The sequence below is a fragment of the Alligator sinensis genome, unplaced genomic scaffold, assembly GCF_000455745.1.
Source record: "Alligator sinensis unplaced genomic scaffold, ASM45574v1 scaffold406_1, whole genome shotgun sequence".
Taxonomy (NCBI): Eukaryota; Metazoa; Chordata; order Crocodylia; family Alligatoridae; genus Alligator; species Alligator sinensis.
Window position 1 is genome coordinate 1765288 of NW_005842181.1, and position 22686 is coordinate 1787973.

The 22686-nt window shown below is 42.1% G+C and overlaps 2 protein-coding genes across 5 annotated transcripts in view; one reads left to right on the plus strand and one right to left on the minus strand.

Moving 5' to 3' along the window:
* The first annotated feature begins 347 nt into the window (after positions 1-347).
* On the plus strand, positions 348-10413 carry N4BP2L1 (NEDD4 binding protein 2 like 1). The gene is made up of 5 exons (XM_025207088.1): positions 348-546; positions 4484-4608; positions 5603-5691; positions 6740-6816; positions 9190-10413. The coding sequence occupies exons 1-5, from the start codon at positions 509-511 to the stop codon at positions 9443-9445; spliced, it is 585 nt and encodes a 194-aa protein (XP_025062873.1). The 5' UTR covers positions 348-508; the 3' UTR covers positions 9446-10413.
* Positions 10414-11881: 1468 nt separating this feature from the next.
* The window catches only part of BRCA2 (BRCA2, DNA repair associated), a 59088-nt gene continuing 48283 nt past the window's right edge, over positions 11882-22686 (minus strand). For all 4 annotated transcript variants that reach the window (XM_025207084.1, XM_025207083.1, XM_014521107.2 and 1 more), the window contains 7 exons: positions 22526-22647; positions 20953-21154; positions 19430-19596; positions 19194-19332; positions 17657-17916; positions 16099-16251; positions 11882-13291 (listed from right to left, as the gene is read on the minus strand). In XM_025207084.1, the coding sequence (XP_025062869.1) occupies positions 12656-13291; positions 16099-16251; positions 17657-17916; positions 19194-19332; positions 19430-19596; positions 20953-21154; positions 22526-22647 (1679 nt within the window). In that variant the 3' untranslated portion in view covers positions 11882-12655. The remainder of the gene's footprint in view (positions 13292-16098; positions 16252-17656; positions 17917-19193; positions 19333-19429; positions 19597-20952; positions 21155-22525; positions 22648-22686) is intronic.

Below are 22686 nucleotides of genomic sequence, written 5' to 3' on the forward strand. Positions count from 1 at the left end.
GTTTCATAGCTGGTAGGGTCGGAAAGGACCTGAGGAGATCATCTAGTCCGCCCCCCTGCCATGGCAGGAAAGAGTACTGGGGTCAAACGACCCCGGCCAGATGTTCATCCAGCCTCCTTTTAAAGAGCCCCAGGGTAGGAACCAGCACCACTTCTTTTGGAAGTTGGTTCCAGGTCCTAACCGCCCTGACAGTGAAATAGCGCTTCCTAATGTCTAGCCTGAAACTACCCTCCGCTAGCTTGTGTCCGTTGTTTCTTGTCACTCCTGGTAGTGCTCGGGGGAACAGGGACTCTCCCAATGCCTGCTGGTCCCCCTTGACTAGTTTGTAGACTGCCACTAGATCCCCTCTCAGTCTTCTCTTTTGGAGGCTGAACAGGTTCAGGTCCCTCAGCCTCTCCTCGTAGGGCCTACCCTGTTGCCCCCTACCCTCCTCTGGACCCTCTCCGTATTGGTAATAAGCAGTTCAATGTTCCTGTGCAAATAGAGTACTAGTATTACAGCCTATGAAATGTCTACAAGCCTGAGGTTACATCTGACCATGAGTCGGTAAGTATTGAATCACTGCGGTCTGTGGCTGCAGCTTCCATTAAGTTGTACACATTTAGTCAGTAGATGGAGGCTGCAACCAAAGGAGCAAAAGTTAAATCCTATTGCTATGAATGTGTATTAAATATCTGCACAGAACTCGAAACAACACATATCTATTAATGGCATCCAAGGCTAAGATGAGTGCTAAAGGGCCTGGGCTGAAAAGGAGCTGTTGATTGAACCGAAAGCCTTCTCTATATCAGCTGTACCACTATCAGACAGAATGTGAGCTGGCAAGAAAGCTGGGGTATGTACATGGACGGCTTTTGCTACATAACTGGATACCTTACTTGTAGACATAGCAGTGCACAAGAGAGGTGGAAATTTGGGACCCTGCATCTTTCCTACCTATTGTTCCCTCCCTCCTCACTCTCCACCAAAGGAAAACACTGATCTGCATGGACCATCAGAAGTGAAATTGCTCCATGAGGAAATTCAGTGCCTTTTCCAGGAAAAGGGGGAGGGGGGGGGGGGGGGGGGAAGTTTAAGCATGAAGCAAAGAATTACTTTAAAAATAATTTAAATGAGATTGCAAATCACAAAACTTTCAGGAATAATAATTAGTTGGGAGGAAAGATTTGAATCAAAGGCAAATATGAGAAGAAAGGCTGTGGATATCAGGAAGACGTTATGAAAACATATGAGGTCAAAGGAAGGAAATTAAAAGTAAAGGAAATTAATCCCAACAAAACAGTGACGTTGACATTGTAACTGGTTTTTAAATAGGACCTGGAAGATTAAAAAAGGTTACCCTAATGGTAAGAATAAGTCAGAACATCAGACAAAAGGATGGTTGGTAAGATTGAGAACTGCATGTGTGTGTTGGAAAGAATAAATACATATAAATGCCAAAAAGCCCCGCTGAAGCGCCTGATCTATACAGACACTGGGGAGCCAGGTCAAACTAATGCGATGCCTCTTCCAGTAAAGTGTTGGGTTTTTTGGATTTTTTTCATGTCTGTCAGTGCCCAGGATGATTAATTTGTGTAAGGTGGACATCATCTAAGCTAATGCATCCAGTGCTTGTTTTCTTGAAATGGCTAGTACTGTATCACCTGCACAAAGTGAAGCGGTCTCACCGCAGAAGTCAGTGCACCAGCCATACTATTACCTCTGGGTAATTCCAAACTGGGCCATAGAGTCAGTGCAGGTAATGATTTTTTACTAGTTAACTTGAAACCTACTTATAAAATAGGAATAAACTGGTAAGGGATTCCCAGTGCTTTGTTATCCGTTTTATCAGCCTAAAGGAAAGACCTTCATACATTTGGACATGTGGGTAAGAAAACCTGTGTGCATATTGCTGCAGCCTCCCTAAGATGTGCCAAACTCCTGGGAATCTCCATAATGGATTCCTTTTGGAAATTTCCAGCAATCTACCACTACCACCTGCACTTTGATCAGGAATGTACCATAGACCTAGGGAAAACCATTACTGCTCATAGTGAACAGATTATATGGATATAGGACTTCAGTTTATAGTGCTATCAGCTTCAGACTAGGGGGTGTCATAAACTGGATCCAGACCACAAGTATCTTTACTGAATGGATTCAGACCCACATCCAGTGGCAGAGCAAGCAGCATTGGGGTGAGTGGTATCACAGCCACCAGGGAAGGGAGCCACATGCAACCATTGCTTACCCTGTTACTTCCAAAATGCAGCAGAGGTGCTCCATGCCCCAAAATTTGGCAGCAGTGCCTCCCTCACTTGCTCTGCCCCCACCAAATTCCCAGCCCCTCTAGGAGCCCTATGAGCAGAATGACATGGTAGTGCAGGTCAGATCTGGTCAGTGGGCCATAGTGGGCCACCCCAGCTATAGACAATGCTAAATATATGTGGAAAAATATTTTTAAAGTGTAAAATTAAAAAACACATGAAAAGGTGAAGGATAGCTAATCATATAATCACATAGCTAATGTATATAGCTAATCACAGCCCAGTTAGCCTGCCCTTGGTCTCTGGAAAGATCATAGAGCAGGTCCTTAAAGAATCCATTTCAAACCACCTGGAGGAGAATCTGTTAGTGCAGGATGAACCTAGGCTGCATGGGTCATCAAGAACAAGTCACGTCTGACCAATTATTCTTTCTGTGATAAGGTAACAGGTTCTGCAGATGTCAGGGGAAGAGCAGTGGATGTGATATACTTTCACTATAGCAAGGCTTTTGATATGGTCTTCCATGACATTCCCATTGATAAACTAAGCAAATATAGACTATAGGCCAATACTGTAAGATCAACACGTAACTGGTTAGATCATTGTGCTCACTAAATAGTCATCAACAGCTCAGTATCTAGTTTGGAGGAGTTATTAAGTGGGGCTCGCCAGGGGCCTGTCCTGGGACTGTTATTTAACACGGTCATTAATGATTTGGACAAATTTGCAGATGATACCAAGTTGGGTGGCATGGAAGACACACTGGAAGGTAGGGCTAGGATCCAGAATGACCTGGCTAAATGATAGAATTGGTTCAAAAATCAATCAGATGGGATTCAGCAAGGACAAGCAAAAAGTTCTGCACTTGGGACAGAATAATTGTGTACACACGTACAGACTGGGAAAAACTGGCTGGGCTGCAGTTCTGCAGAGGACCTGTGGGTTACAGTGGACCATAAACTGAATGTGCACCAACAGTGTTTTCTTCTGTTGCAAAAAACGCCCAATTCCCCCTCCCTCCCAACCCCCCTGCCCCAAACGAAAACCAAAAAAACCTCCAACCCAATTGCATGCTGGGTTGTATTAACAGGAGTATCACTTGGAAAACAAGGGAAGTGAGTCTTCTGCTTTGTTCAGCGTGAGTGCAGCCTCACTGTGTCTAGTTTGGGGCCCTACCCTTCAAGAAGATGTGAACAGATTGGAAAGTCTAGCAGAGGCTGACAAAAATTATTACTGGTCTGGGAAGCATGATTTATGAGGAAAGGCTGAAAGAACTAGGGTTATTTAGTCTGGAGAAGAGAAGACTAAGGGTGCATGTGTTGACAGTCTTGACGTACCTGAAGGGACTTTTCTCTGCAGTTGTGAGACTAGGAGCAATAACCTCAAGCTTCAGTAGAGGAAATTGAGGTTGGAGATTAGGAGGAACCTCCTGACTACGAGGGTGATCAGGCATTGGAACAGGCTACCTAGACCAGCTACAGACTCCATCTCTGGAAATTTTCAGGAAAGGTAAGAGAGATGTGGCTGGGACTGATCCTGCCTTGAGCAGAGGTTGGACTAGGTAACTTCAAGAGATCCCTTCCAGCTCTACTTTCCTATGATCCTAGCAAAATTCAACAAATGAAAAATTCAGTAGTATAACAAGACATTTGTCAGTAGAACTGTCTTGGCATTATTAGAAATAAAATAGGAAAATCTTGACTGCTCATGTGAATAAGTTAAATAAGATCAGTACGTTATGCAACGAAAATGGGATAGGAAAGAAGAAAAAAAACAAATGAAAATTCATATTCTCCTTGCTGTCATCAAACCATGCCCTCCCTCCCAGTCTGTGGAAAAGTTGGTGGCTTCTTTATGTTAAGAAATTCCTTTTTAAAAGGAAAAAAGTTGTACAATCGGGTTGCACAATCCTTCCCTTGTGTTTCTGTGAGATTACAGAAAATTTTGGTAATTTACAAGCATTTCTCCAGCCAGCTCAGATAACCACATTTGTTACATGTTAAAAGTCCATTGTAGATTTCTCTGTTAATTTAAAGGATGGTATGAAAAATACATCGTTTTTCTATTCCTGTGCTGTAATCTTACCAAAAATAGAGCAGTTTCCAGTTCTCTCTGAATTAGGGGCTTACGTAATGAAAGCTATATGCAGTCTGCAGAACATTCAAATGACTTGATTTGAAGTTATATGATAAAAGAATAGATTTAAATGTACTAATATTTTGCTTCCCATTTTTCAGACAACTGAAACATGAATTCTCCAGTGCTGTGATTCTTAGCACTGATGACTTTTTCATCGAAGATGGCATCTACCAGTTTGATCACAGATTGCTAGAGGAAGCACATACATGGAACCAAAAGAGAGGTGAATCAAAACAGTTCCTAGTTTTCTTAGAGCATTAATGGACTTCCTCAGTCTATCTAAATACCTGCACAGTCCTCAAAAACCAGTGTCTCAACACAGTATACTGCACTATTTTGATTCTCTAGGAAGAGAGAAAGTGTAACCATGTCTTTCATTGAAGTTTACAGCTTGTCAGTCTTCAAAAAAAAAATCAAAAAAAAAAAAAAAAAAATCACAGAACCGAGAGCCGTTGATTATTCTTTATGGCATGTGAAAAATAAATTATTGCTAACTGAACAAATACTGATAAATTCATGGTTCATTTTGTTTTTTAAAACTTTTAAAACAGTAAATATTTATGGAAGTGCAGAAGCTGGATCCGAGCAAGAGGCATGCAAATGGCAGCACAGTGACAGCTTGATAGAGACATGTTCGTCCTTCTTCAGATTATAACAGGTTAAACATAAACCATTGCTTTAAGCTTGAATGTCCATTTGTGACTTCTGCAGTATATGTGTCTGTTGTCAGGAAGTATACATATTAATTACGAAGTCATTCCTGAAGTTCAGGAGCAGAACAAATGATGACTGTATTTTAGGGAGATGACTGTGATACAGCCTCGTGAGGCAATTAAAACTTGTGAACTTATGTAATGGAATATTATTATATACCAAATTATATTTGCTAACACTCACGTATCCTTTGTGAATATCTTAATTTCCACTGCCATTGCTCACATAAGTTGAGGAGTCTTCAAAATACACATCAACCTTTACACATTCTCTTTGCTTAAGTTTACAATCGAGCAGGTACGTTGGCAGCTGAACATCCTCCAGGAATTTTAAAAGCACTTTTTGGTTACTATCAATTATTTGCTTTGAGATGGGCATGCAGAAACCCTTTACCAGTGGGTTCACAGTTTGTGCAAGGGTCTCTTGAAATAGAAAACTCCTTCAGGCCTGAAACAATCAGTTGTCTGGTACTTTTGAGCTTCACTTAATATGTTATATTGCAGCACGCAAAGCAATGGAGAATGGGAGATCCCCGGTTATTATTGATAATACCAACATCCGTGCTTGGGAAATGAAGCCATATGTGATCATGGTAGGGAAAACTATGACCTAACTCTTGTTGTAAATGCTTAGCTATGACATCTAAGATGTGATCTGATTGGGAAAAAATATTAAAAGATAAAAGCAATTTTGGTCTTCAGATAATTCAGACAAGTTAATTCTTTGCTAAAGTAGATAAAGAGGCACTTATGTACTTGTTTTAGCTAAGTATTTAGTTCAGTGAGAAGAAAGTCACTGGAAAAGATTCAACTTGCCCCATATTCACCAGAGATCAGCCTATAGTGTCCCACTTCCCCCAGAGGAGTCTGCTTCCATAACGTTAATTGACAAGCATATTAACACCCGAGTTTGGCCTTAGCTCATTTTTTGCTGTATATGTCCAGAGTACATATTAAAGCAATCTAGAGACTGTGTTTTGATCAGTCTCTAATGGTTCTAGGATGGATGGACTCTGTGATGGCTTTACTGGCACTCTTCCTATTATGGTTTCACAATGTGTCCCATTACAGTCATGCTCATACGTAGCTATATTACCATGGGTTATCATATGGTCAAAGTTTATCATTTGGGATCTATTTTCTGTTTCCACACAAGGTATAGGAGGTCATAGTGGTTCTCTGTGCCTGAAATGCTGCTATGAACCTTGTGCTTGTGAACAGTTTCTCTAAAGAAACTTCCCAATCAAGGTTGTGGCCACTCTAGGATGACTACGTAGTGAAAGGATCGTAGGCTAGAGGCTGCTAAACTGTGAACAGGTGGCTTCTCATACTGTTCTGGCTGTTCCTCCTCCTCTTCACCAAGATCACTTTAGAAATACTGTGAGTACTTCAGGTGCCACTTTTCCATTCAAGCAATTACCAAAGGCTATATTTGTGTATAATTGTGAATGGAAGGGAAGAACATTTGAGGTTTTGTACATGGAAAGGATCTTGTCTATTCTTGGCGAATAGTTGAGAATTGAGATATGAGAATCCCTGGTCCAGGTGATGAGGCACACAGTGAATGTTAGTTGGTGGCAGAAGCCTTCTATAAGAACTAGATGGTAACACTTTTAACATATGTGCACTTTTCCAAATCAGGCACTTGAGAATGGCTATGAAGTTACATTCCGAGAACCAGAAACACAATGGAGATTCGATGTTCAGAAGCTGGCAAGGTATACCTTTTCCCTCTTAATGAATCTGGTTATTTCTTATTTAGTACCGTGTTTCAGCCGTGAAAAAACAGGATTGTAAAATGCACTTTCCTCTTCAGATAGTCTAAGAAACAGTCCAATAATGAACTATTCAAGAATAGTGGAGGGATAATTTAATATATTCAACATCAGAGGATACTAGCTGCCCTGAACAGTCTCAGGAAAGAGAAATCAATTTACACTGTAAGCTTCTATTTGGGCTGCAAGTTATGGGCGGGGGGAGGAGGAAGAAGAGGAGGGGCATTTGTGTAATGTTTCCTTCAATGGGCTTATGGTTCATGACTAATGCTATGATCTAGACATTGCAGTAATACAAATAATAAAATAATATCTACAGGTTCCAACGTGAAATTTAACTACAACATGGCTTCATATAATTCGGGAAGGCAGGTAGTAGGAGAGCAGCTGTTTTAAAAATCAGCAAGAAATCAGTTCCTAAAGGATTATTCGTATTGGATCTCAAATAACACATACAAGAGTGTTGTACCCTTCCCTTCTTTCAGCAGTGCTCCCTTCTTTCCTTCCCCTTTCCGTCATTTGTATTTAAATTACCTTAGTCCTTTTTCTTTAGTATCACTGCATTCTGCAAGTCCATTCATACCATCTGATGAGGTAGACTATGAGCCTACCAAAGCTCATGTCTCTTTGAACCAGTTAATCTACCAGGTGCCACACTGCCCTGCCTACATACGGGATGGATACATTAGCCCACAAAGCATTTATGTTCTACCTTGTTTGATCTCATAAGCACAATATTGTTTACTTTACATGATTTTTAGATGATGATGATTTATTTACATGACTGTAATAGCTCCGAACCTTTGTCAAGGAGCCATGTGGTTTCCCATTGTGCTAAGTGCTGTACACACAAATACTGAGGAGGACCGTCCTTGCCCCAGAGAGCTTGTAGTTCAAGCATCAGACAGGACTTGACATGGAGAAAAGAGAAAGATGCTTTGGGGATGGGGAAGAATATGGTAGTAAAACAGAGTTTATCAGCAATATATAAGTCTTGGCTCACCACTTGTCTTACCAGTGCCAAATAGTAGTGATTTGCAGGCATGACAGTAGAAGTGGGTCTAGTTGGGAGGAGGTATCAAGTATTAATGCCTTGTAATATTTCTTAACTGTCTTATGGTTGGTATTTGTTTTATCAATTAGTGAAGGATCTGGAGATCTAATAGGCTGTCAAGATTACTAAATCCAGATTCTGTCTTTAAGATTGGCCTTTCAGGCATGCTCCTAGGGCAGAGACTCCAAAGCCAGAGACCCATGGCTTTTTCTTAGCATGAGAGAGACACATCCCAACTGCCCTACCATGTCAAAACTAATGCGGACCACCTGAGTCTGCTGTACATTGGGACATGCCTTCTCCAGAACTTTGCTCAGGTGGTACCATGGTTTACTGTCTCACTTCTTGAGGACTTTGTAACCTTTAAAGCAAAGAACACACAGACTTTACCAACTCACAAAATACAAGAGATACACTGCTCTACGGCAAAGCACCAAACCCCTGTGAACCAAGACCCTGCCTCAGTTTCTGCACCCTGCTTGAGAATCCATTGGAGTCTATGCATCACCCCTGGAGCCCAGAAACCTTCTGCACCCTTTTTTCTTCTTGTCTAAACTTCTCCTCTTCTGTTCCAAACTCAAGTCACTATAGAGAAATATCCCTTCTAACACTTGTCTCACTTACTTATCCTTCACCTGAGGTCCTTTCAATCTTCAGTGCTGTGTGTTTGTTACAGCAAACCAGTTAAGTCATTAACCTATGAGTAGGAGTCTCCATTGTCCTGCTGGGGCCCTGGATCTGATCTAGACGGTGTATGGCTCTTTAGACATGGGCAAAAAACAAACAAACAAACAACCCCCCTCTCCCCCACAAACACACAGACCTTGACACCTGCATGGGTTGGTCACATACTTGTGGGCTCTCTGCAACTACTGTCTGTCCTTCTGCAGATGGATAGACAATCGTTCCTGAGGGTTCATTAGCTTCTTGTATCCGTGTAACAGAAACCATGATGGCAATCAGCACACACGCTTCCCGTGCTCCTCACAGCAGAAGCTGTGGACCTTGTTATAGACAATTCACCTAACTTTATATCCTGGCTGCCTACAAAAATATTTGGGTTATATGTCGTAGTGAAGCAGCCAAAAAATAGCTTTGAGAAAATAGATAGCAGCCAACTGCAAGGCAGTCAAGTGTTGGATCCTGGCTCTCAGAGACAAGAATGGATGCTTTACTAAATGGAGCAAGAGGGTTAGCAACATCAAGCCAATGCACTTAAAGGGCTAAAAAACTGAATTTTTATATTAATTTTGATTCTATAGAAGAAACACTCATCAGGTCCCAAGAGAAAAAATACAGCGAATGAAAGAACAGTATGAGCATGGTGTTACCGTCGAAACTGTGCTTCAGTCTGAACAACCCAGGAGAGATGTTGGAAATTCTAGTGGACCAAATGCAGCTCTCAGCACTGGGGCTTACTCCAATTCACATCCAGCATTTTCAAACAGAAGAGCATATGACACACATACAAGTCAAAGATCATATAACAGGAGAGGTGGATTCCACAATGTATTTTAGTATTTCACCAATGTATGAAAGACCATTTTGCAGTTTTCTAAGCCATTTTTATTGAGTTTTTTGGGCTTTTTAGTTTACTAAATCTTTAAATCAGGTATCAATGCTTTTAAATTTACATACTGTAATGCAAGAGCATTCAGTTATGGACTCTAAGACTACTGAGCCCACCGTAAACTCTTCCCATTCCCGCTAAACCCATGTTCATTAATTTCTCTCGTTTTGTCATGTCATAGCTGTAGACTGTGAATTCTCCAGGGCAGAGCTGGTGTCTGTACCCTGCCATATTACTTGTATTGCAACTTGCCTCCCAGACCCACTCTCCTTTTTCCCTCGTGTCCAGTCTCTCACTAAACCAGCCTCTTCTTTGTCTCCAATACTTTCCAGTTCCAACCTTTCTTCAAAGTTCTTGGGACCAAACCCTTGTTCAGGCTGTGGTCATTTCTAGTCTCCTCACTTTCTTATGCCTGGTCTCCTGGCTTCACCATTCTTCTCTTTCCAGCTTTCCCAAACCTTAGCTAACAATGTACAGTGCTCTTTGAATCCCTCTATTGGTTTCCTGTCTTACTGCTGTAAAAAGGCTCAACATAACCATCTGCCCATCCATGTCTTTTGTTACCTTGATTCAGGCTTTTCTTACTCTTCATTTTACTTTCCACTGTGGCTCCTTCATACACCCAGACAATATCTGTCTTTATCTGCCAAGTGCTACCTCTCCTCCTTCAGATCCCATTAAGTCTCTCCTCCCTTTTCTCATTAATAGTCACCACCTCACTCCTTTTCCTGAACTGATAATCTGTATATCTTGTCTTATACTATAAAGTTTTAAGAATAGGGGCGTCTTTGTTTTAAAATGTAGTATACATTGTATGTGATAGCACTAATTTTTTATTAATAGTAGAAATAGAAAAAATGTACACAGTGGAGACCATCACAAGCCATGAGAACTTGAGTGATGCATTAAAGACAATTGAATGAGGCACTTTGTCTTTCAACCTAAATGCTGACGGGGCAGAGCTTTATTGTGTGCAATGTATACACTTGGTGTGAAACATCTGTTGGGTATACATTTACCCATGTGTCTTTGGATACAGAGAGACTGGTGTGGCTAACAACATCCGATCTTTTTGTCTGTTGTCCCAGGCAAGAACAGGCCAGAATGTTTCTTAATCAGACTGCTCCATCTTGCTGAACCATAACTCACCCACATTGCGTGTCAAATGAACATTAAGCTTGGTCGAACTTTCCATATCATGCGCACTCCTATGAAACTGTGCTTGCAGAACAAGGCACAAAGTGAAAATAAAAACATCATGATGGAAAGACTGGTTACAGCCCATGCCAAATCTCGAAGATGCTAGATGAGAGGTTTTGGGGGCCGCTACCGATCTGATTTCTAGTATATTGTGGAGAGTGGTAAGTCCGTTGCGGTGAAAGGGGAGGGGGAAGAGAAGGGGGGGCAAATCAACTCCTCCTCCCCCACAGTGAGGGAGGGGGCAGGGGCGCAGGCATGGTTCATCGGAGGTGTGGCGGGGGGTGGATTCTGCTGCTGGCTTACACCCCAGGAGGGCAAGGGGGCACGTGCCCCTGGATCTGTCCGGAGTGAGATGGACTGCAGCTGCAGGCTGTGCTGGGCTCTTCTTGCCAGAGGCTGTGCTCGGAAGAGGGACTGCAGCTACCCCAAATCTTGCCATAGCTACCTCCCAGTGCTGCTGCCACACATTCAACGCAGCCCTAGCTCAACCCGCACCTCCCCCCACGTGGGGCGCAGGATGGAGGTGCAGCTCCCTACCAGCGCTGCCACTTCCACATGCCTGGCGCAGTCCTGACTCTTCCCCCGCCTCCCTCCACACACCGGAAAGAGCCAGGGCTGCGCCAGGCGTGCAGAGGCAGCTGCCCCCACACCCCGATGAGCCATGCCTCTGTCCCATGCCCCACATGGGGGGAGGCAGGGGTTGAGTCGGGAAGAGCCAGGGCAGTGCCAAGTGCACGGTGGTGTGGGGAGGGAGTTGCCCCCCCTCCCCCTTGAGCCACATCTCTGTCCCACGCCCTGTGGGGGGGTTGAGCCAGGAAGAGCCGGGGCTGTGCTAAACACACCGCGGTGGCAGCACTGGAAGGGAGCTACAGCAAAATCTGGGGTGGCTTCAGCCCCCTCTATAGTACCGCTCCAAGCTCAGCCCTTAGTGAGAAAAGCCTGTCACAGCCTGCAGCTGCAGCTCACCCCGGGCAGATCCAGAGGCACATACCCCTCTGTGGCGCAAGCAGCAGCAGGAACCCCTCCCTCCCCACAATGAACCACACCTGCACCCTGCCCTGGCTAGGCAGTGCCTGCCTCTTCAACCCCTCCCCCTGCTGCGAGGGAGGGGGATCTGCCCACCATGCCCCTTCCCCCACACCAGACTTACCAGCTGGAGGCAGCTCTCCATGCTGCTGGGCTCTGCTCCTCAGTGGCTGCACACATGCATGGCATTTATTGGCCAAATTATCTGCCCCATCAGACCGATTTCTGATACAGCCAGTTTTCATTATATTGGTACTGATCTGATATCGGACCAATCTACAGTGCACCTGTAATGGAAAGGTATGTTTCCATACTGTACAAATGGCGTAGTCATTCTCTCTGACGTACATGGACTTTAAATAAGAGGATAAGGCCACTTCATTGAGATCCTTTACAGTCGTTGTCACATTGTCCTATCAACGTAACAAAATCATTGCCTCCTTCCAACAACTTAACACAACCAAAGCATAGAAAAATAAGGAATATAAACTACACTGGGATTAACACCTCAGATTTCACCTCTTCTGCCCTGACCGGTTTAAGAGAATCCCTGGGATTCTGGATTCAGCCTCTAAACACCCTACACACATTTCTAACTACTCTCCTGATAGTCCAACAGAGTGAACAAGTGTTCTATGCTAAATAATCCCTTAAGCTCCAGATAAGGGCTCACTACTGACATGTCAGAACTGCAACAACACAGGCACTACTGTAAAGCACAAGCAAATAAATGATCTGTAGAGATAATAGATTGCAGTGATTCTTACCAAAATCTTGAAAGTTTTATTGCACTATAAAATTACATTTATTAAACTTTTCCTTTTGAAATAACATTATTAAAGACAAGCGGATACTATATAAATGTTTCTAGCGTGCAAAGTGTAAAAATATTAATTTAAATCCAAAATATATACATTATTATGTACTTACATTCAATAGTATTTGCGTTTTTTACGCCTTTGTAGTTTTTTTGGGACTGTGAATGAACTCTCAGTTTTACTTGTCTCCTTCTCAAGAGCCCCAGTTCCTTCAGTACTATTTTGTGAAGTATTTGTTCCTGCAGCAGACATTGGAGAATTACCATGTACAAGGTGGTCTGATGAATCCCTGGACGCAGCACTGATAGTTTTTTCTGTGTAATCAGTTTTCTTTTCTTTGGGCAAATTACACAAGAGTGCTTGTGTATTAATCATTGCAAGTTCTTCATCAGCAATCAAGTCAGTCTCAGTGAGAGGGGTAATTTCATTCGATCTTTTAAGAGCTGTGATGTGAACAGTGTCGTGGTTTGTTCCCTTCGATGATTTGCTACACTGGAAATCAGAACTTCGTGGTGGCTGAAATGCCTTTTTCAAAGATGGAGAAACAATTGAATAGACTGGTGTCAATGGGGGAGGGGGAGGGATCTGGCTGAGCAGGTCCATCGCTTTTCTCTTTTTGCAGTTCTTGGGGTAGTCTTCATTAGGAGTATGTGGAGTCATCTTTGCTAAGCCTTGTGGAGCAAGTTTCATATCTGGTTTGCTGACCGACAGTGGGCTTTGATACTTCATTTCACTATTTGGAAAGGATGTCTGGTTAAGGAAAGAAAAAAAAAAATATGATTTTTGTGCATGGACAAGGCCAGAACCCTTCCCATTCATCACAATTAATGCACCAGACTGGCATTCCACGGGGAATGAAATAACTAAGAAGTAAACTCGCTAACCAAAAAAAAAAAAAAAAAAAAATCAAAAAAATCAAACACCATATTAACTTAATTACCTCAATTTGTTACACCAACAACCTAAAACTGAACCAATAATATTGTGCACCACATGTCTGAGTGAAAGTGACTATCCATCCCAAACTGAAGTTACTACAAAAATCAAAATGCTGTGAATTAGATGCATATTAAGACAGAACATTTGGATCCAGCATACTGTAAATATACAGTAGAAGAAAATAGTAAGAGTATGCAAAGTATGTATGAAAAAGGCAGCAAGGACGGAGTTCTGTATAATCTAATGCAGTGGCTCCCAATCTTTTTGGACTGTAACCTTAATTCAGGGATTATAACTTGAATGCTTATTAGCTTGTGGTCACGTCATATACAACATCCAGTCTGAGCCCAGCTAGGGTCATGCTCTGGGACCTGCAACCCTGTTTTCCAAGACAGAGTTCTTGGTTCCTAGTTCAGGAAACATTGCTCTATTATACTGTATTTACTTGAATGCAGGATGAGGCTGTCCCCCCCAATTTAACATGGGGGGGGACCCCTCATCTTAGATTTGAGTACAAGTAGAGGAGTAGGCAGGCGGCTGTTGTGGCTCTGACTGTAGCCCTGATGCCAACCTTGGGCTGGAGTCAGAGCTGCAGCAGCCACCTGGCTCTCCTGCCTCTCTCTCTGCCACCACTTACCATCCTCAGCACCAGCCCTGCTGTGGCCTGGAGTATAGAACACATTTGGCTCCAGGCCTGGCCTGGCCACACAGTAGTGGTTGTGGTGGCAGCAGGTTTGCCCCTAGAGCTGGGCCAGAGCTGCCACCACTGCTGTGTGGGAGGTGGGGGCAGGCAGAGGGTAGGAAGCAGGCATGGTGGGGGGCAAGAGGGGATGAATTTAAGATGACCCCCTAATAGCTGGATTTTATACATGGAATACTATAAACAAATTTATAAATTTTTCATATATAGAACCTAATTATTAAGGAGTTGTCTTATACTCAAAGTTATCTTGGATTAGGGTAAATATGGTACCCTCAATAATAAGCAGTTAGCAAAACAATAAGGTATGGGGGAGACAAGCAGCAAGAGAAGAAGAAAAGGTAATAAGAGTGTTTTTGAAAATGGAAAGAGATATAATAATCATCAGCAAAATGAATATAAGGGTCTGAACACACCTTAATGAAGGCGCGGGCAATTATTTGGGGCAGAGGGCTGCTTACCCAGTTTTGGCAGGCTGTGGAGGGCCCCATGGGTAGCCCCGCCCCTTGACAGGTGCCCTGCCTCCTGGTCACCATTTTGGGACCAGTCCCAATGTCTTGGTCCCATGTCCCGCACTAGTGGGGCCCAAAGCAGGGCGCAGGCTGGCAGGGGTCTGTGGAGCTGGGCTGGGCTGCACCAGCAGGGAGAGGGGAGAGCTGGCCCGGCTCCATAGAGCCCCTGCCGGCTGGGACCCGGCGCTCCTGCCACCCTGCTCTGGGCCCCACCGGCGCTGGCCCTGGGGCACTGACGCTGGCCCCGTGTTCCTGCTGGCTCCTGCGCCCACTCACACCCAGTGCCCCCAGCCCCATGGTACAGGCGGGGTGCAGCACAGAGCCCTGATCCCCTGCTCGCTGGCAGGGAAGAAGCTGGTGCTGAGTGCAGGAAAAAGCGGCCCCTTGCCTGCCCCATGGCCAGCACTCCCTGCTGCAGGCGCTTGCAGCCCACACGGGTTTGTCTGGAGCAGGCACAGGCAGCCCCATGCGGACTGCAAGCAGCTACAGCACGGGGCGTTGGCCATGGGGCGAGCAAGGGGCTGCTTTTCCCCATGCTCAGCATCAGCTTGTAACCCGGCCCCACTGCCAGCCTGGGCTCTGTGCCAGCTCCGGGCTCGCCCTTCAGTAAGAGAATGGTTTCAAGCTAAACTTAAGCAGATGAAAGCCTTTTACTCCATGGGTACAAGTAGATCTTGATAAAGAGTTTCCATTTTTAGGAAATGTTTCTTAGAAGAACTTCTATTCTTCACATCTTAATCACACCCTTGTAAACCACATGAAAAAACTGCACTGCTTTCCCCCTAACGTGCAGCATTTTTGTCTGTTTTGGTGTTTTATCTTCAGTAATGAAGAACTCTCCTTTCATGCTGAAATCTAGAAAACTTAGCTGAATGCAATTCATGTGGTTTCTCACTCAAAGCCCCAGCTTTACAATTTTCTTATTTTCTTGAGCACTGGGAAGGGAAACTGAAAGGGTGGTTTTAATACTTTTCCAGACCCTTTAAGAATTAGGCTGCGGGACATCTCTTTCACTAGTCTCTAGGTTAACGGTTCTCAATGTTTTTGGAGTCAAGGTAGTCCCTAACAGGACTCCACTGGACTCCTTCAAAAATTTTGTGAATCGAGGGGCAGTGTTCGCATTCTTGCAGAAGGGCCTTCATTCCTTCATCTCCTCTGCATGTGGCATGGAGAGGTGGGGGTACAGTGAACCATCAGAGAAACTAAACTGCTTAGACAAAGGGTCTTTAAACAAGTGCTCAAAACATGCATGCAGCACAGTGAGGATGGACAACTCAGCTGAAGGAGGATGGCTATATGCTGTAACAGTAGGCACATTATTAAAATAACACTTTAACAATTATAAATTGCTTATATCTGTGCTATCATATTGCTTCAGTTTAAAACTCATACAATTTCAAACTTACATGGTTTTTATTTCCCACACAAAGGCTTGACTTCTGGGAAGGAGAAAGGAGGCTTAAGCCACATTCTTTATTCAAGTTATTCACTTGTGGACCATTTGTTTGAAGCAAATTCATTAGTTTGCATTTTGCATCACTGCAAAAGGAGTTTACATTCTAGAAGACAGAACAAACAAAAACACAAGATGGCTGCATGTTTTAAAATGTAAAACGCAACATCTTAGCATTTACTATTGAAAACAGAAATGCTAAGCAGACCCCTTCTGGTATTCCTTGCTTAAGTCCTGGCTAGCAAATGATTGCAATATTATTAATTACATTTTAAAGTGTTGATATAGTATTTTTTAAAGAAATGAAATATTGGTAAGAGGCAGTAAATGTACTAAGATGCAAAAAACTGATGAGCCCATTTAGTCTCTGTAAATGGGAAAGGCTGTTTTTAAAAATTTGTTTTCCTCATGCACCAAATCAGTTAAAATGGTGACACCCAACTCAAATGAGTTGGCAGGCCAGATACAGGCTTCTCACAGGTTGGATGACTGACCTCTGGGTCTGACCTGCAGGGCTTCTCATCACAGCTTACAGATGTTGCAAACATCGCAGCAACTGAAGGTGTGCTGCCAATTTGTATGCTGGATGGGGACTGGAAACCACAAGTTAGGCAGCTGGTAAGGGGCAGGGCAGTTTGGGTGCTGCAGATTACAAAGCCATGGTAAGAAGTCCCCTGGGTCAGGGTCCTGAAGGGAATTATCCTGCCAGAGAGAAACCCCATGAGATAGATAACCCACCTCTGTAGGCCAGATCCAGCCTGCTAGTGGTATATTTGATAACCCTGATCTAAAACAAAGCATACACATGCATGTTTAATATCAGGTAACATTCAAATTTGCTGGAATCCTGTGAGAGACTGCAGTAATGTCAATTATTTCAGGTAGCATAAATTAATTCATTCTCTTTTCTGTAGTTACTAACCACACAAAACAACTGGGTAGGAGAGTAACACCACCAATTTCTGCTACTTTTAAGTGCAACAGGTTTTTATGTACATTTGTGCAATATTGAAAGAAAAATATAAAAACAAAGACAACATGTGCTGTGTTTTCTTATTTCTCTTTACTTAAGCCAGTTGAAAAAACTAAAGTAAAAAAAAACACACTGCAATATCAAATTGTTATAGATAATAAATGGGCTCAAATATACCAACAAGTACTGTGCCTCTCATATCTCAAAACATTCAAGGCAATTAAAATGTCAAAGACAGGTTCCACATGAAAAGGTATTAGATTCTGCTTGGCCAGATGATGGCAGCTATAAAATGGGGACTTTGGGGATACTACTGTAAAGCTGAGGAAAATGGGAAGACTGCACAAGCAACAGGTTCCTTCAAAAAGGAAAAAAACAAACCAGTCCGCTTCCTGAAATCTCTTCATTCAAACTTCATACTATCAGCATTAAGTTGTTGTTTGTCCCAGCACTAGCAGTATTAACTGATTCTGTACCAAAAATAACTACATACTAACAACTAAAAACAACTATTGCATTAGAAGATCCATTACTTCACCTCTATTGTGTTTTTTAACTCGTTAAATCTTTCTTGAAGACAGCCTTCCTTTGGATTTGTTGAAAATAGAGAAAGGTCTCCAGCAAATAGTGTGGGAATTTCTAAACTGAAATTAGCAGACTGCCACTGAATATTGCTTGCAGAAATCAATGTACAAGGTTTAATGATGTCTTCAACTGCAAGTTGCTTAAGGTCCATCCATATCTTGATTGCCACTAGATTGAGATTTTCATCTGATAAATACACCAGAGTTGTGAAACCTAAAAAAAAAAAAAAAGGTTAAATTAAATTGAAAAGAAGGATGCAATTTAGGTAGATGTATTCCCACAGATCTATTTTACTTTTGATTTTCCCCACTGTTCCCTTCAAAGGAAGGACACCTTTAAAACAGGAAAACAAGTATGTAACAACAACAACTACACAAATAAGAGTTGCCATGCTGGATCAGACCAACGGTTCCTCTAGCCCAATATCCTGACTCTGACAGTGGCAGTAGTAGGTATTTTAGAGGGAGAGCATATGAACAGGGCATATCTAAAATGATCCATCTTCTGCCATGCCCTCCCTGGCATCTACATCATTTGTTTAGGGATGTCAGAGGACATATATGTGACAGTTATCTTAAAAGTGTTTAAGGTATCCATGAATTTGTCTAGTCCCTTTCTGAAACTGGCTGAGTTCTGCCTTTACAACCTCCTGTGGCACAGAGTTCTGCTGCATAAAAAAAGCACCTTCTCTGGTTAGCTTTAAATGTTTCTCCTATTAATTTCAGTGGGTACCTCCAACTCCTGGTATTCTGGGATTTGGTGAATAACAGTTCCCTATTCACTTTGTCCACACCCTTCATGACTTTATAGATTTCTACAATAATACTCCTGCTCAAGTGTTCTTTCCAAACTGCAGTCTTAGCCTTTATTAGTCTGTTCTTGCACAGCAGCTGCTCCATACCCCGATCATCTTTGTTGCCTTTCTCTGTACCTTTTCTAGTTTTACTAGATCCTTTTCAAGATGCAGAGACTAGAACCGCACACAGTATTCAAGATGCTAGTGTATCATGGATTTATATGGTGTCACAATGATATTTTACACTTCTATTTTCAATTCCCTTCTTAATGCTGCCCAACTTTTTATTGGCTTTTTTTGGGTGACTGCTACATGATATGATGTTTTTAGAAAACTATCTACAATGACTCCAGGGTCTCTACTCTGAGTCACAGCAGCTAGTTCAGTAAAACCCAGTAGAGCCCAGTAAAAATAAAACTCATTTCTTTATTTTGGCTTTTCGTTGTGTTCCCCCTCCAAAATACTTAACTCAAACATTTATCTTAGAAGGCAGGACATCAAGAAACTGTTATTGTTATTTCTGAAGTGTTACACTCTCACATACTAAGGTAGTGGGGCAATATTACCAGCTGGGTCTAACATGCACATTTATATAGACTTGTCTGCAGATATAAAACCAAAATCACCTTGGAAGTTTAAAAGAAAATGTATTTTCATTAGACAAGAAAATACTCAGACTCAGCATGTAACACACCTGTGCTCTTATTAACAGAAACTATAAATCCAACTAAGTCAACTTCACCACATGCTGGTTGAAAAGAAAGATCCAACAACTTGCTGAACAGCACAGCATTCCTGGGAATGTAAATCTCTAACAGCATCTCTTGAGAAGCCTAAAGAAACAAAAGATTAATTATTTAAATAATTAAAGGTTACATATACTGTTTATATTTTTAATCAAATGATGCTTTTACAGTAAGAAGTTTTTACCGATAACTGAAGGAACTGAGTTTTCTTTGTAGCTGTTAACTGTACATTAGCAGTGTCCAATTTGCTTTTGGACTCTGATGTTGCTAGCTGGTAGATTCTGTACCGATTTCCTTCTTTTAACAGGGAAAATACATCTGATAATGGGCGCCAGATATTCAGCATGACCACTAAAAACATAAGATTAGAAAATACTAAGTCTGCTATAGCCATATGGATGACCTCAAAGGGTGCCTGTACACACCACAGGGCTTAATCCTTATTAAATTAAATAGATTTATAAAATTTAAAAACTTGTTCATTTTTGGAGTGTTGCATCAGTGTTTGTACACAATAGGTTTTCAAATTAATTATGCCCGGTCCCTGACCCACAACAGTCCACCGCTGCCCTCCCCTGGCCTGGGGCCTCCCATCCCATGCCCTACCACACAGCTGTGGGAGCACAGAGCTGGCAAATGGCACAATAATTAAAAAAAAAAAAAAAGGAGAAGCAATTCCAAAGTGGAAGCAATTTGAAGTGGTGAACTACAAAAAAGTTGCAGCGCCATCTCGTGAACAAAGAGGCTCATTACATGTTTTTGAGTGCTTTTGTGTGTGTATGAAACAAATCGATGGACACAACGCTTTAATTTGCGGTGAGCCAAACTAAACTACGTCCAAGGAGTTTTACTTTAATGCGCCAGTAAGACTTTTAAAGTGTCCAGAAAACCCACTTGTGCAAACAGTCACGCTGTTGCAGTGCAAGAAAGGGCAAAAAATGTGGCATGTACAAAGGCCCCAAAATCTGCATCCTAAAATATCCTCCTTGTTATAACTCAGTGGTTCTCAACCTTTCTAGACTCAAAGCATGCCTCAAAAATGCCAGTTGTCAGCTTTCATTCATTTTTTGACTACAGAAAAACAACAGAGAAATTCTTCTGTTGCAGGGGGAGTATGAAGTCATCCCAATCTTGTTTAGCTCCCATTTAAAGTGGGAGGTATCCTATTTAGTAAGGCCTTGCTCAATTCAGCCACTTCAGTATAGAGGAATTTACAACAAAAGGCTTTTATTTTTAAATGAAATAGATTTTAATCATGGCATGATCAATGTCAGATTTGTTATCTGTATTTAATGCTGCTAAGCACACTAAACCAGTGATTCTCAACCTTTTAAAGCTTCAAGAACCCTTCAATAGGCTTCAGGTACCCCCCCCCCCCCAAAAGTTGCTAGGCTCCTAGTTTACTTGGGTTTTTTTTAATCATAAAAAATAGCATTTTTTCTATTACAAAGCACTCAGAATGACAACAGGTCAGACCGTTTCTGACACCTGATTTCTATTTGAAAACTCTGGGTTTATCTTGTAAATAAGGTTTAGGTGCTTGAAAAGAAGGATCCGAGAACTTAGTACTAATACTGCAGTACCCTTAAAAGAATCTCACAGTACCTTGGCTGAGATTCATTGGTATAACTCCATTTAACTTTTACCCATTACGTTATTACACTGGCCTCTTATTCAAGTGAACTCTAGTTTTACATTAGTACTAACCTTTAACTTTTTCTTGTTTTCTGTAATCTACCACACGTAATTTCCACACTGTAGACACCTCCCTTACAGAGTAACCATGTTCCTGTTGTTCAATAGACTCTAGAGCCTTCTTGAATTCTGCTTGTATCTGAGCTTGCTTCTTATCATTCAACATTCGTCTGTGAGTATTCAAGGCTCTTAACTGCTCTTCACTGAGATATCCCTGTGTTCACAAGAAGAAAAACCATTCAACTGCCTGTATGATCACCAAAAATACCCATCAAATTCTGACAAAACCTCTTCTCCAAATACTCATGTATAAAAGATCATTTTTGTATTTTGTTACGGTACCAGAACTTCAGAAGCATATATTATAGCAAAAAGGCCCTCCTGAGGCACCACCTGAATATAGGTACATGTAAGAGAGGTTGGCATCATATGAGAGGTGGATATGGCTCATGGAGCTACCGGATCTAGCAGCAGAGCCAGAGGGCGTGCTGGGCTGGTCAGTGAGGAGCTGTAGTGGGGCTGGGGAGCTGAAAGTCGTGCCTGCATTGTTGCTGTTTCTCCCCACCCCATGGCTGCAGTGCAGGCACAACTTCCAGCCCATGGGGAACTGAGCTAGGCCTGGTCAGCTTCCCACGCCTGGCTCAGGAGCTGCAGCCAAGAGGTGAGGGGGGGAAAGGGGGGGAAACTGCATAAACAGCATTGATACAGCTTCCTACTACCAGGCCCCAGCTTAGGGAAGCTGCACGTGTGCCCCAGACAGGGGGGGAGCTGAGGGCTGGGAGAAGCACAGCTACAGGCAACCCTTCCCCTCCTACTCGGCTTACAAAGGTTGCTGGCCCTGTTATAAATCATCGTAGATATGCATGACACTATTAGAACAAACATATACAAAGCTATAGATCCAATGAACTTATTATAAAGAATCTGATCTGGCAGGTACTTAGGTATGCACTTAGTTTTGTAGCACATGTAACTAGGCTAATGCACATGTATTTAGTTAATCAAGTTGCTAAGTGTTTATTTTCTTGAGGTTTTAATATGAACAACATGAAGAAGGGAAACAAAAGCATAGGGAATAATCATTTCACTCATCACCTCTACATAAAGTATTTGGTAAGTTTTAATTCTCAATTAATGTGTTCTTATTACAAAATTATACATATTCATAAAAATTATTTTGTAAGTCATACCTTTCCAGGTTTTTTAATTTCAGCATTCACAACTGTCCATGCACCTCTAGAGTACATTTTTCTGTACATTTTAATCCACTAGTAAAATAGTTATTCTGTCCAATACATCTTATACGTATGCATTTTTAATACTCACATTGTAACAGACCACTACTAATTAACAAAACATGCAACAGTGATTTTGAATCCTTTATGCAACCTTGTCTCGTTTTTAATTTGAACTTTTGGTAACGAGCATACTGAAGAAGGTGTCTCATATGAAGAGAGAGAATTCTAATTTAAAGGTCACAACATTTTTGGATCTGGCAGCTGTTACTATTTATTTTTTAATTAAGGCAAAAATACAGTGGGCATTCCATAGACACTTGAGAGTAGTAATCTAAATCAATAATTACCTCCATATAACCAGGATCAGGTGAATTCTGAATTGCTTCATAAAGCTCTGCACCATCTTGCAAAGTCTGAATCTGTTGCTTGGTAAGTGCACATGACCTCAAAACCCTTTTTCTAGTTTTACCTGTTTTTTTTAAAAAAAAGCACAAGTGAAAAAGTTATA

What these genes read in the sequence shown, in the direction of transcription:
- N4BP2L1 (XM_025207088.1), top strand. Translation starts at nt 509, where the DNA reads ATGTCTACAAGCCTGAGGTTACATCTGACCATGAGTCG. An exon ending in TTACATCTGACCATGAGTCG is followed by an intron (nt 547 to 4,483) that starts GTAAGTATTGAA and finishes CCCATTTTTCAG; the next exon opens with ACAACTGAAACATGAATTCT. An exon ending in GATGTTCAGAAGCTGGCAAG is followed by an intron (nt 6,817 to 9,189) that starts GTATACCTTTTC and finishes TTGATTCTATAG; the next exon opens with AAGAAACACTCATCAGGTCC.